This window comes from Pelodiscus sinensis, chromosome 16 (genome assembly GCF_049634645.1).
Source record: "Pelodiscus sinensis isolate JC-2024 chromosome 16, ASM4963464v1, whole genome shotgun sequence".
Classification (NCBI taxonomy): domain Eukaryota; kingdom Metazoa; phylum Chordata; order Testudines; family Trionychidae; genus Pelodiscus; species Pelodiscus sinensis.
In genome coordinates, this window is record NC_134726.1 from 15,009,649 (window position 1) to 15,023,374 (window position 13,726).

Sequence of the window (13,726 nt, forward strand, 5' to 3'; positions counted from 1 at the left end):
GTTTAGGAAATGGGATCTGATGTCTGTGCATTTTTAAAAATGGGTTTTGCTCTCCTTTGAAATTAAGTCTTGGTCCATGGTGGAGTTCCTCCATGAGTTTATTAATTTGTGACTCATCCATCTAGTTATTATGCTAGCAACAGGAATATTGTGATGATAATAAAAGTTCTCTTTTCTTTTATTAACTCGGTATCGGTTAATATGGGTGTCCTGGTTTTCACTTTAAGGGTGAGATTTCTCAAGTGATCTCCCTCCTGAGTTCTCATCATTACTTGGGTGGTGACAGCAGATTTTATTCCCAAAATCTAGGTTTTTAAGATTTTGGGGGGAAGTTTTATACCAAAGCCTGGAAAGATATGGTTTTGGGGTACTTTTGCAGGCCCCCACTTCTGCATTTATCATGCTAGAGTGAGGAAGGAGCCTTGACATGCCCTAATAAATCTGTTCATTACCACAGATATCCTTGTTGTTTTGGCAGATAAAGACTATAAATACACAGGAGTAGTAGTTGTGGCAGAGACTCCATCAAATATAAAATCATGTCCCTATTTTATTTACTTATTGGGCAACTACTTTCCAAGTAATATTTACTACAAATGAAGGATTTAAAAAATTTCACATTTATCTTGATTGCTCAATTTATAAATGTGATATGCTCAATTTATAAATGTGATAGCACTTTGCATATATTAAGGTGTTTTTCTTAACTTTGTAGAAACTAATCTGGGCCATCTGGAAAAAAATTAAATCATTTGTAACATACAGAAAAGAAAATCATATACTAAAGGAAAAGGTGACTCATGCCACACTGAGTGTGTAACACCAGTCACTGTGTTCATTACTACTGTTTGATATGTATCTGAAGATTAAAATACTGTTTTAATACTGTGTACAGAATTAGGCTCTGAATAATTAGTTTTTTATAGTCAACTTCCCTCCTTCGCTGGTTTATTTTTTCTTCTTTCACTCTCATCACAACAGATATAGAAAACTACCATTTTAAAAGCAATAGGAATTAACCGTTATAAACCCACAAACATTAGAAGATGCACCCGGGAGCAGGTGTAGCACCTGACCTTACTGTAAATCACTGTTTAAAATTGACCAGACCGAGTGGATAAGGGCTCTTGAAATGTTATCAAGTCACAATTAGACTCGGAGAAGGGATAGGCCGGGCGGCCTGTCCTCCAGCACCTCCCTCGGGATTCCGAACCGAGTCCTCCAGCCTCTCCAGGGCTTGCCAGGGGTTTCAGGACACACGACGCCCGTAGCAGGCTCACACCCAAAGGCGGCCGAGCCGGTGCCACGGTCCTGGCCCGTACTTAGCACCGGGCACTAGCCCTGCGTACGTCCCCCCAGCAGAACCGGACTTCCCCAACCAGAAGAGTAATCCGAGCTGAGGAGGGAGGCGCCCAGGTAGCCCCATTCGCGAGGGTGGGAGGGACACGCCCAACCCGGCTCTGCGGGGTGGGAGCAACCTGCCTGGCGAGGGAAGTGGGCCGAGAGACGCCCCCACCGGGGCGGCGAGGAGTGGACGCGCCCCGGTCCCCGGGGAGGGACGGGCAGCCCGCCCGGCGGTGTGCGGGATCTAGCCGCCACCCCCGCCCTGATCGGTACCCCCCTAGCCCACCTACCTACTCCCAGGTCCGGCGGCGCAGCTGAGAAGGGGGGCGGGGGACAGTGAGATCACCGGACAACAACACAACACCGCCCTCTCCGCGCCAGTCCTGCCTCAGCGGCGGCGCCGATTAAACTCGTCCGCTTCTACGTGCGCCCCCTGCTGATGGGAGGCCAGCGCCATAATCAGCCGCCTCAAACTGAGCAGCCCCAGCCGATTAGCGGCCGGGAGTATATTTCCGCTTCTCCTATTGGCTCCACCAATCCGAGGACAGGACCGACTCTTTTGATTGGCTGAAGACGACACATTCTTTGCTTCCCATTGGCTCTACATGTTCTTTCGACTGACTGGCAGGAGCGGGCAACAGCTCCACCTCCGATTGACCCCTCCACTGCCACTCTGGAGACACGTCAGTCCTCATAGGCGGAAGCCAGCAATCTCAGCGCCTCCCATTGGCTCAGGCTCACTATCACAACGCCCTCTCTGAAAGCAGGCGGAGGCCCGGCTGTCCGCACGGTAATTAGCACTGGCTACTATGGCTTGGGCGGGCCGGCTTCTAGGTCCTGTTTCCGGCCTGGTGCCAACCCTCAAACTGTTGTTGCCATGTGGGGGGGTAGCCGGTCGCTGGGCAGTTTAACAGCACCGCGCGTGCGCAGGATTTCCTTCCGCCTTCGCGGGTTCTCGCTGTTTCCCACAGGGCGCGCGCTATTTGATCACGTGACCCTGGGTGAGGCCGGAAAACACGGGGATGGTGCTTGCACGCCCCCCTGTCTGAACCTCCGCGAGCGGGGAAGAGGTTCCCTCGTGGGGCGGCATGACGGTGCCGTCAGACTGAGTGCGGGCCTGCCCCCCGTCACGAGCGGAATGTGGTCGGCACGTGGCCTCCGCATCGCACCCTCCAAGTGGCGCTGGCTCCTTTTGCCATGGGCCGTGCTTTGTCCTGGGGACAGCGACTGTACAACGTTGGATTTACAACAAGCCCTGCAGCCAGATAGGTACAGCTGCAGGCAAAAACATCAAACTGGCCTCTCCCACACTAGTGACACTCCATGGCTTGAACTGGGCAGCCTGCCCTGCCCTGTCTTCATTTCACAAATAGTCCTACATGATCACCCTCAGCTGTATGTGAACAGGTTAAAGTGAGGGAAAGTGTAGTTCTTTATCTTACAAAGCCAGTAGCTCTCACACTCACTGGTTTGGGACAGTGTCCTGCATGATTCCCTTTCTTGTTACCTACAGCAGTACAGTGAGGACTACACACACACACACACACTGGCTCCCCTTGCAATTGAACCAGCTCACATCACCTTTTGGGCCTGCTGCACTCAGAAAGGATTCCATAGCATTGTAGAATGGACTGGTCCATAAGGGAATTTTGCATCCTCTGAAGCATTGCTTTGAAAACTGCTGGGTGTGGAATGTCTGACTTAATGGACAAATAGTTGGAGCTGGTATAGGAAATCTAAAATTCCAGTTTTACTCTTTTTGAGTCAGTAATTTTTTTCCCTTCTGTGTTTCTGGAGCTTTAACTGTGTTTTATTTTACACATGGTTCCATAAGAATGGCTACTAATATGCATGAGGGATGCCAGAAAATTGTACACCTTCCTTATAGCAGTCCATTATAAAAATAGAGATGCTTTTTGCCCTTTATGCCATTTGCTCTTTCTTGATCTCACTCCCCTACACTCTGAGCAGTTAATTATAATAAGCAGAGTGCTGAGAGCACTAATTAGGCCAGTGCTTCTTTGATACTACTGGCTCTGGTCCTGAGAGTAGTAACTGTGATGTTGCAAGGATATTTTTTTATTTCGTAGCCCCAGACATATACAATAGGTCAGGGTTATACTCTAGTGTGATAGCACATCACTACTAACTCCAATGACTACTGTTATATCTTCCTATTTCTGATTTTGTTTTGAAAATCAAAATGCAAGTAAAGCATATCAACTGAAGCTCATCCCAAATAATAAAGATATATCTTGTACTTGCAAACTGAGTTCCTTTCTGCATTAAGGAAATTCACTTCACTATAGTCATAGTGCTACAAGTCCCTAATCTAGGCATCTAACACCAGCACAAACTGGGGCTGACAGCAGTACAGGGATGGGGAAATACTGGCTTGCAGGCTGCATCCAGTCTGTAGGGTTTGCCCCTGATGGGCCCCCACTCCATCATACTTACCTCTCCCTCCGCAGGCATGGGAGATCATAGCTCCCGTTGGCTGTGGGTTGCCATTCCCAGTCAATGAGAGCTATGCTTGCTTGTACCCATTACTGTTTTATTGCCCACACCTGCACTAATATATTGCTGTAATCCCAGTGAAGAGAGTTGCACTAGCATAACTCCATCATTATAGATACACCAGTAAAAATCCGATAGCGTGGACAGACAAGCATTATCCATCACAAGACTGTTTTTTGAATGTGCAGGCATCTAAAACCAATTATTTTAAGGATTACTATCATTGTGTGTCAGTGCTTAAAATTAACTAGGATGGGTTAAATGTAGGAATTATTTCATTACTTGTTGTTTTAGCACATGTAAGGGAGAAGAAAATAAAATCTACAAGGAGGAATGGAAAATGAGAGCTTTTTGAGTGGGAATGCACACAGGAGGAGACACAAAGAGGGAAGAGAGAGAAACAGAAAAGAGAGTGCGGGGGCAAGAAACTGAAATAAGGGGCAGAAATAGCAGTAATTAGAACCTTGGTCTGATTCCCTTACTTAATGATTTTGAATACAACAGCAAGGCACTGAATAGTCCAATTTACCTTGTTGAACTACCCCAGTGAATGAGGGCAATAGTTGTGTTTAAGGATTTCCTTTCCTCCAGAAGTGGGTTAGCATTCAGCTCTTAAGACTTAGACCCTAGTTCTTAGTGATACAATTAAGCCAAAATAATTGCAGCCATAAAAGAGAATTAATGAAGATATGAGGACTGGAATTAGATTATTGTCCTTAGTAATAGTTTCCATTTCAGAGACAGTTGGGGCAAACAAACTTGCTAGCACAATAGAATATTTTACTACTTATGCACTTAGATACTGTACTGATGGATATTGTAGAATCCCCCAAGATCGATAAAGACATATTTCCTCTTCTGCTTCCCCCTAGGAGAGCAAATGTGTCAGATGGGAAGCTGTTGGAATGTTCTATTGTACCTTTAAAGAGAGGGGGAAATCTAAATGTAGCTCAGCCCAGTAACAGGAGATAAGTGACCTAGCTGAAATAAAAATATAAATTATAGAAGACAAATGTATAAATTAATTTTGTTTTAAATCTTCATTTAAAAGAAGAGGGATCACATGTGTCTTCTTTTGTTAATGAAGATCTCCCCAGGAACAGATAAGTCAGCCTGCCTGCTTTCGATATAGGTGAGATATTTGATCATTAACTTTTCTTTAATGTTTGGATAATTATATTTTTTCTTATTTTTGATGTATCTACATTGCTTCTTGTGTAATTATAGTTCATGAGTAACTTTCACAGTTAAGAAAAAATGTTGCAATGAATTGTTTTTGATACAAAATGAGGAAGTTTCAGCTATACATAGTTGAAATCTGCCTGCTTCTATTACAAGTTCTTGCTCTTCAATGTAACTAATTAATGAATAAAACTTTGCTATATTTATCTGATAAAGTAGTATGTTTTTATGTGTATACAAAAGGTTTCCAAAGCACTCTGCAGACTGAAATGCAGCTACAAGTAGAACCTCAAAGTTACAAATACTTCAGGAATAGAGGCTGTCTGTAACTCTGAATGTTTGTAACTGAATGGTTGTTCTATTGAAAACTTCCAACTGAACAATGACTTGATACAACTTTGAAACTTCACAATGCAGAAGAAAAATGATACTTATTATAACTGTCTTAATTTAAATGCAACAAGCACTGAAATAGTTTCCTTATCTTGTCAAATCTTAAAAAAAAGTCTTTACCTTTATTTGTTTAAATGTAACACAGTACTGTACTGTATTTGCATTTGAAGGTGGTGAGGGTGTCTCTGCTGCTCCCTAGTTGCATACATCCGGTTCTGAATGAAATATGTGGTTGATTGGTCAGTTTATGATTCTGGTGCTCGTTACTCGATGAGGTTCTACTGTACCTTTCAATCAATCAGTTTAGCACACTCCACAATAGCAAAGAAGCAAGGAAAATTTTGGTCAAGAATATTGGGAGTAACGTGTTGTTGTGTAAAGACCTTTAATATCCTCATAGAGAAGAAAATCGTTTTTAAGTGCTCATCCAATTAATTCTGAAATGTAGTTTTGATAGTACCAGACAGAGACTAACAGAAACACAACACTGGGAAGTAAAGGAAGTCTATTACCCTTGCAATTAATTATTTTTTTCTTTATCAACCATTTTGCCAGGAAAGCAAGGGTTCTGTTACAAGCAGAGTCCCAGGGATTATCCATGACTATCCCTCTGTTTTTACAATAGTTCTATTTGTGCTCTAGCTAGGGATGTAAGCGACTAGTTGACTTATTGCTTATTGGGTTGTTGAGTAGTGACTTGACTAGTCACTTACCCTCCCCCCTTACTGCCTCTATTAGACATAGCCAGCAAGTGGGGGTGAGCAGGAGCCACTGCTGGGGAGGGGGGCAGAAAATCCAGCTTAAAAGCCAGTTCCCCCCAGCACTGTCTCTGCAGGGTAGGTGTGGGGAGGCTGAAGCACAGCAGGGAAACAGTGTGAGCGAGGACTGAAGCAGTCCCCACTTGCTCTGGGTCCCAACTGCTGTGCCTCTGCCTTTGAAATGTAGCATGATCCTCCAAGATCCTTTTCCTACATTTCAAAGGCAGAGGCGCTGTAGTTGGAACACAGGGTGAGTGGGGACTGCTTGAATCCCTGCTCGCCCCATGTTCCGCTCTGCACTTCTGCCTTTTAAATATATTAAGAGCCATAGATGCCACTTACTACATTTAAAAGGCAGAGATGCAGCCAGGATAGCGAGCGTCCCACCTCCCCTTATTAGCTAATCGAGTAGTCGATGGAAATTCCATCAACTACTCAATTAGCTAATTAATCGAAATTTAACATCCCTAAGTCTAACATCATTGTGAGTTAGGGATGTAATAGTGTAGTCAACTAAACGATTAACCGGTAAGTGGGTGCTTATTGGTTAACACTATCAGTTACATGCATCCACTCCCCACTCTTCTGCAGCTCTGCAAGTACATTTTTTAGTGGGCTGGCCAACAGATTTGCTCATTCCCAGCTTGCGCCAGATCCAGGCATCAACCCCTGCTGCAGCTCTGGCACCAGTCTGCCTGCGTACCGGCTCTTAAAGGGCTTGTAGTGCAGAGCCACAGCAGGGGTTGATGCCAGGATCTGACACAAGCTGGGACTGAGTGGTAGCAATGCTAATCCATATCAATTAATCATGTAGTCAACAAAATGTTTGTCAATTACATAGTTAAAGTATTACACCCTTCTTAACATTCCTATTGTGAGTAGGATTTCATTACGTAACAGCTAAACTAGAAAAAGCAAAAGCAGTGAAGATCTGGGACCAGGTGAGAAGTGTGAGATATTGTAACCAATCCTTTTCTGCAGCCTGATGTCATTTACATTAAAATGAATTTGGTACTGAAAGTAGTTTACACCAAAGGAGTTGCATTTTTGCATCTTTAGTACAAGGTAAAGTCATCACCCCAGGTCAGCCTTTGAATGGTAAAGTGAAAGAGAGATCCACCAGCCCAAATTAAATGTTATATGTAGATATATATTTTTAAGAAGCTAGTAGGGAAAAAAAGCAATTCATGAAATCTTTATATGCACTTTTATGGAAAACAAATGGCAAAAGGAATATTCAAACTTTGACGTGTGGAATTATATTTATAACTATAAGACTTATCCAGCATTGCCCAGGTCCTTCAGCGCAGGGAGCTAGTGGTATGGGGTTGCAGGAGTCAGGGCAGGGCATTGGAGATGTGAGATAGGAGGCGTTTGAGGCAGGAGGCCAGTTACCTGATCCAGTGTCTAGCAGCGTAGTGATCCCCGACCCCACCAGGCCACTCTGAAGCTATGTCTACACTGGCACGATCTTGCGCCACAGCTATGCAAATGAGGCTAAGTGTGGAATATCACTGAGTCTCATTTGCATATCTAATGAGCGGCCATTTTGCGGAAGAGGCTCTTGCGCAAGAAGGAGCTGTCTACACTGCTGAAAATAATCAGCGTAACAGCATTGTGCAAGAGGGTTTTTCTTGCACAAGAAGGGGCAGTGTAGACAGCTTCTTCTTGCACAAGAGCCTCTTCCGCAAAATGGCTGCTCATTAGATATGCAAATGAGGCTCGGTGATATTCCATGCTTAGCCTCATTTGCATAGCTCTGGTGCAAGATCACGCCAGTGTAGACATAGCCTGAGGGTAGTATGGTTGCATTCAGTGACCACTCTGCAATACCACTGTCCTCCGGTCAGCCCCCCTCCGTTTCCACATTATGGAAAACAATCTCATTCCAGACAGATCCCATTTTCCTGGCACAACCAAACCCTGACCATGCTTTAAGTTAGGTTAAGTGGAAGGTGCATACCAAATTTGGTGGTCCTAGCTCTTACTGTTTAGGAGGAGTTCTTGAACAGACTCACAGACAGTCAGGTGTACATTTCTAGTAGATAGATGATGTATTCTCAAAGTTATCACTGGATTTTAGATGCAAATCTTCTATTGAAAATTAAAGAGACAAATAAGTCATTGTTCAAAGATTTGGAAATGTCCCACTGTATGTCTAGCTTTGTTCATGTTTGAAATCCTTTTAATTTCTATGTCTTTTGCGTCCTCAGATACCTGGATGCTAGCAGCCCCAGAAGTACCTCGCAAGTAAGATCAAATCAAATTGTAGGACTGTTTTTGAACATCAGATATGCTAAAAGTGAAAATATTAATTGGATGCATTCTTTTGTTTCATAGCTGTCCAGTAAATCATGTTGCTGCCTCCTCTGAGCATCCTGTTTGGATTGGCTGCCTACTGTTCATCTTTAGATAATGGTTTACTGAGGACGCCACCAATGGGCTGGCTGTCTTGGGAACATTTTAGATGCAATACTGATTGCAAAACTGATCCTGAAAACTGCATCAGGTGAGGTAATTGATCAAGAATGTCTGTGTTCTAATTATGACCAAGTTAGGAAACTTCTCAAAGTTTGTTCTAGAACAGGGGTTGGCAACCCCCAGCACATGTGCCACAAGTGGCATGTGAGCCGACTTACCATGGTACACGGGTGGGCGTTCAAACCCCTCCTCCCCCCCAGCGGGGAGCTTATGCTGTGACTCCAGCCTCAGTCGCGCAGCTGCAGGCTGGAGCACTGGCTCTGGCTTCCTGCTGGGAGGCAGGGGGTGGGAGAGGTGCATGCACATTTCTGGGCCTGCCCCTGCCCAGCCTGGGCATGCAGCTCCCAGGAGCTAAAGGATTAACCCACCTCCTTCCTTGCTGCCTACAGGCTTCTTGCCTGCAGGACCTGGGCCTGCTCTGTAGAGCTGGGGGTGGGTGGCTGGCACATGCGGCATGCAGAGCTGCTCCCCATAGGCTGTGTGCGGGGTCAGGGAGCCCCTTGCCCAAATGGGCTAGAGCCAGCCATGGACTTTGCCTGCTCCAGCCTCGGAGCTGCAGCCTACAAGCAAAGGACTGGTCCTGGCAGGGAAGTGTGCTCGCTGGTGAGTGCACTGGGGGTACAGGGATGTGGGGCCGGAGGGGGGGTGAAGGAAGATGCGGGCGCAGGATGGGAGGGGGCATGGGGTGATGCAGGGAATCAGGCTGTGGGGGCAGCATGGGAGGGAACAGGGGTTACACTGAGCGGCATGGGGTGAGGCAGGGGATCAGGCTGGTGGGGATCATGGGACTAAGAGGAGCGAGGTTGGAGCAAAGGGATGTTGTGAGGGGGGATACAGTTTTAGTTTACAGAAGCTGCACTTTCCTTTACTCCCCACTTCTTTGTCTCCCTCCTCAAAAAGCTATTTGGCTGCATTCGCACCTTCTCACTTTTTCTGTGTTACTCCCCCAAGCCCCTCCCACCCCCAGACTCCCTCTCATACCCCCACCCCACACCCTCTCCTGCTACCAAACTCCCCTGACCCTGTGCTCCTCACTTCATCCTGCATCCCTATTCCACTCTCTGGTAGCCCTGTCCCACACATTGAACCTCTCGTTCCCACCCCAGAGCCTAATGGGGGGGCGGTCCACAAAATCCACTAACTCTGGAACCCCAGAAAAATAAATGTGGCCTATGGAAAGCCCTGAACCTCAGTCCTCCCTGTTCCTTCACCTCACCACATGGGGCTGGAGTGCCAGAAGAATGGGGTGTCTCAGTTGAGGGCCACATCAATGAAAGTTGGGGGTTTTGGAGGAGTTTTTTTGCTTCTCACTTGTGTGGTCCCCAACTGATTCTGTGGGTCAGTGAGCCCCACCCCTGCGATAAATAAAGTAAACATTGAAACATTTTTATTGGACATAATATTTTACTTTCAGCAAAAATATTGGAAGTAAAATATTGTAATTTCTCATATTATTAGAAATTTAAAATTTGAAGAGATTAATGTTTAACAATTTAAATTAAACTATTCTCCCCAGTTGCAGCACTAGTAAAATGGCTCGGATGGAATTACATAATTAATAGTGAGTTTCCATCAGCAACTGGTAGTTCGCAGAAAGGTTTGCTTTGACCCAGAGAGTCCATCGGGTGCACGCTGGAGAGTCCTTCCCCCTCCCAGGAGAGTGGCACGGCCCAGGGCAAGAGGGTTAAATCTTGGCACACCGCTTAGGAAAAGTTGCTGGCCCCTGTTCTAGAGATAAGAGAATGTTGAACAAACTTTTGAGGTTTTGTCTGTATTAGTCTCTATAAAAAGACAAAGAGTGAATGCATTGTGTTGGTACAAATATACTGTTAGTACAATGTTTGTGAGAGTAGTGCTTCCTTAGTAACACTTCTATAGTGCTATGCCTACACTGCTCCCATTTTGCGCAAAAAATATGCAAATGAGGTGAAGCATGGAATAATTAAGGAGGCTCCGTTTTTGGGCAAAACACTACTCTTGCACAAGAGCCGTTCTTCCACATTTTTTTCAGGAAGAATGGCTCTTGCGCTAGAGGGGGTTTTTGCAGAAAATCCTCTTGTGCAAAAACGGAGCCTCATTAATTATGCAAATGAGGTGCAGCGATATTCCACACTTTGCCTCATTTAAATATTTTTTGCGCAAAACGGGGGCAGTGTAGACATAGCTCTCATGTTAAAGTACAACAGAATGCTGGTGGTGAGATGCCATGGGAATAGAGGTAGTATAAATGCTTACATAGATTTAGGTAAGATTTTAGGATAAGAATAAACCCAGATTAAGTCAGATACAGTAGACTGGAAGAAGATTTTGAATAAAAAATTCTCAATTTATTTGAAAGAGCTTATTTATGAAAGAAATGTTTTATTTTACTACTCCAAGGAGAAGAATGGTGTATAGCAGTTGTCCCTGAGGCTACCTTATAATAATTCTAGTCCTACACCATTTACTGAAAGTGTTTTTATGTGTTTTCCCTTTTTTGACCTGAGTCTTTTGTTCAAAGAATTCTTGTAAAATTCAGGAAGGTTTTCTCCCTTTCCCATTCTCTTATGAAGAAATGTTTATATTATTGTCCCTATTTTACATGCCAATTTTTATCCTTTTATCTTAAAATCTCACTTGTGGAAGCCTTCATAGACTTCCTAGATCAGTGATTTTAAAACATTTTTTTCCTCAACCTAACATAATTTGACTGGAGTTTGAGCTCTGGAGTGGGACTGAGGATGAGAGCTTTGGAGTGTAGGAGTGGCCCCAGTTTTGGGAGGGGGAGTCATGGCAGTAGGAGGAGGGGTTTATCTTGAGCGACTCCCAATCAGGGATGTAGCCGGGGTGCTAAGGCAGGCTTTCTGTTTCTCTTGGCACTGCAGCCCATGCTGTGCCCCAAAAGCAGCCAGTAGCAGGTTCTCAGCCAGTGGGAGTGCAGAGCCAGTGTTCAGGACAGGGGCAGTGCGCTCTTCCCCGACACACACACCTAAGAGCCAGGCCTGTTGCCGGCCACATCTGAGGCACAGTGCCACCTCAGTGCAGGCGGATAGCCTGCCTTAGCACCCACACAGGTCACCTGATCCCCCTGCAGCAATGAGACCCAGTGCTTGACATTCCACAACCCAGTAAAGCAGGGATGGCCAATCCGTTGGAGACGAAGAGCCAAAATAGGGGTGGATAGAGTGTGAAGAGCCACGTACCGGTGGGGTGGGGGAGAGAGGTGTAAGCTCTGGGAGGGAATTTGGGTGCAGGAGGAAGTAGAGAAGAAGATGCTGGCTCAGGGAGGGGGCTCCAGGCTGGAGACTGTTGGGGTGCTGAGCAAGACACAGGTTTGTGGCTGTGAGGGTGAAGGAGTTTGGGCTGGGGTGTATGAGAGGCTCAGGGCAGGGAGGCTGGGAGTATGAAGGGCTCAGGACACAGATTTGCAGTGTATGGATGGTGCAGGAGTGTTGTGGCAGAAGATTGGGGATTTGGAGGTGCAGACGTTTGGGGATGTGAGAGGCTCGGGACAGGGAGTTCCAGTGTATGATAGGCTCAGGTTTGGGGTCGGGGCAGTGCAGGAGTGTTATGATGCTGAGGCGAGATGGGGGTTTGGCCCCAACTGGGGGCTTGTTGGCCAGGCTTCTTTTTTAAATAAAATATTAAGTCAAACACAAAATGTTTCAGCGTTGTCTTTATTTATGAGAGGAGCGGGGAACCTGTTTTGAGTCAGGGGTGACTGACCCACAGAAAAGTCAGTCAGGGCAACACAAGTGAGATGCAAAAAAACAACCCTTCCAAAACCCCGAAAGCCTCACTAATGTGCCCCCAACTGTGCTGGTGGGCGCCGGGGACAGAGTGCTGGGGCAGGGTGCTTGTGGGTGCTGGGGAAGGATACTTATGGGGGAATCTGGCCAGGGGGAGCTGACAGAGACAGCTGGGGCCAGTACCTGGGGATCCCGGGTCTCAGGAAGCATGCTGGCTGCTCTTCCCTTCCCCTCCTCTCCCCTCCCCCAGCACCCCTCCTGCTCTAACCCAATCCCCCTCACCTTCCCCAGAACCAGGCACCATTCCCCCCTCCCCTCCCTGGAGCAAGGCACCGCCCTCCCTCTAACCCAATCCCCCTCTCTCGCTCTAATCTAATTCTCGGGTCCCAGAGACAGAGCTGCTGCCGCTAAAGCCATGACATTCTCACTGGGATGCCGTGCGCACCCCCTCTTTCCCCCTCCATCCTTCTCTCTTCCCCTCCCCTCTCCTTCCCCAGACTAGAGCCAGGCACCCCCCCCCCCCCGATCTAACCTAATTCTCGGGTCCTGGAGCCACTATCATTGTGCGTCTCCCTCCAGGTGCATACGCTGAGCGACAGGCGCACCCCCCCCTTCTTCCCGCTCCCCAGAGCCAGACACTTCCCCTCCTCATTCTAACCCAGTCCCCCTCCCAGGTCCCGGAGCCGCCACCACCCCCTGAGACCTTGCCAAGGCCTGGGCTCAGCAGCTAGCTGCTAGCACATGCAGGCTGGGATGCTGTGTGAGACCCGGCCTGCACCTGCAGGATATGACACAGTGCACTGGCGGCTGTGAGCAGAACAGCATGGGCCGTGAGCATGCATGCAGCTCACAGAGGGCCGGCCGTGAGAGCGGGCCGCGAGAGCGGTTCTGGGTTCCATCCGGAGCTGCAGTAATGGGTAGGAAGGTTAGCGTATAGTAGAGTAAATGATTAACCAATAAGCCTAGGGTCATCTGTTAATCCTATCAACTACATGCACTTTTCCCCACCCCTAGAGCAGAGCCAGTGTCTGAGGAGCTGGCATTAAGCAGGCACCCCACAAGCGCCAAATCCATCTGCCCCACCTCTCTCCCATGCTGCTGCCTCCAATAGTGAGGCAGCAGTGTGAAGGGTGAGGAGGACAGGCAGGAGCTGACTTTCAAGCCAGTTCCCCATGCGTTTTGGCTCCCGTGGAACCACCTGAGTTGGCAGCAGGGTGGGGGCAGGCAGGAGCTGGTGCTGCAGGGAGCCAGCTTAAAAGCCCTTTTCTCCCCCCCCCCCCAGTCCCATCTCTGCGTTGCTGCCTGCCCCCACTCCTTTTTATA

The 13,726-nt window shown here is 47.0% G+C and overlaps 2 protein-coding genes across 9 annotated transcripts in view; one reads left to right on the forward strand and one right to left on the reverse strand.

The window, feature by feature from the left end:
- The window catches only part of ZC3H7A (zinc finger CCCH-type containing 7A), a 67,988-nt gene extending 66,212 nt beyond the window's left edge, over window positions 1-1,776 (reverse strand). For 2 of the 3 annotated variants that reach the window (XM_075899325.1, XM_075899323.1), the window contains exon 1: window positions 1,635-1,776. The gene's annotated coding sequence lies outside the window, so the exon portion shown is untranslated. Of the gene's footprint in view, window positions 1-1,076; window positions 1,394-1,634 lie in introns of those variants that run through there. The other variant, XM_075899324.1, reaches the window with a different exon arrangement.
- A 223-nt stretch (window positions 1,777-1,999) lies between these two features.
- Window positions 2,000-13,726, forward strand: part of LOC102457826 (alpha-N-acetylgalactosaminidase-like) — a 30,351-nt gene continuing 18,624 nt past the window's right edge. The window contains exons 1-4 of one of the 6 annotated variants that reach the window (XM_006134124.4): window positions 2,000-2,134; window positions 4,913-4,993; window positions 8,408-8,440; window positions 8,535-8,703. In XM_006134124.4, the coding sequence (XP_006134186.2) occupies window positions 8,549-8,703 (155 nt within the window). In that variant the 5' untranslated portion in view covers window positions 2,000-2,134; window positions 4,913-4,993; window positions 8,408-8,440; window positions 8,535-8,548. Of the gene's footprint in view, window positions 2,135-4,912; window positions 4,994-8,407; window positions 8,445-8,534; window positions 8,704-13,726 lie in introns of all 6 variants that reach the window. The other 5 variants (XM_006134122.4, XM_006134125.4, XM_075899327.1 and 2 more) reach the window with 5 other exon arrangements.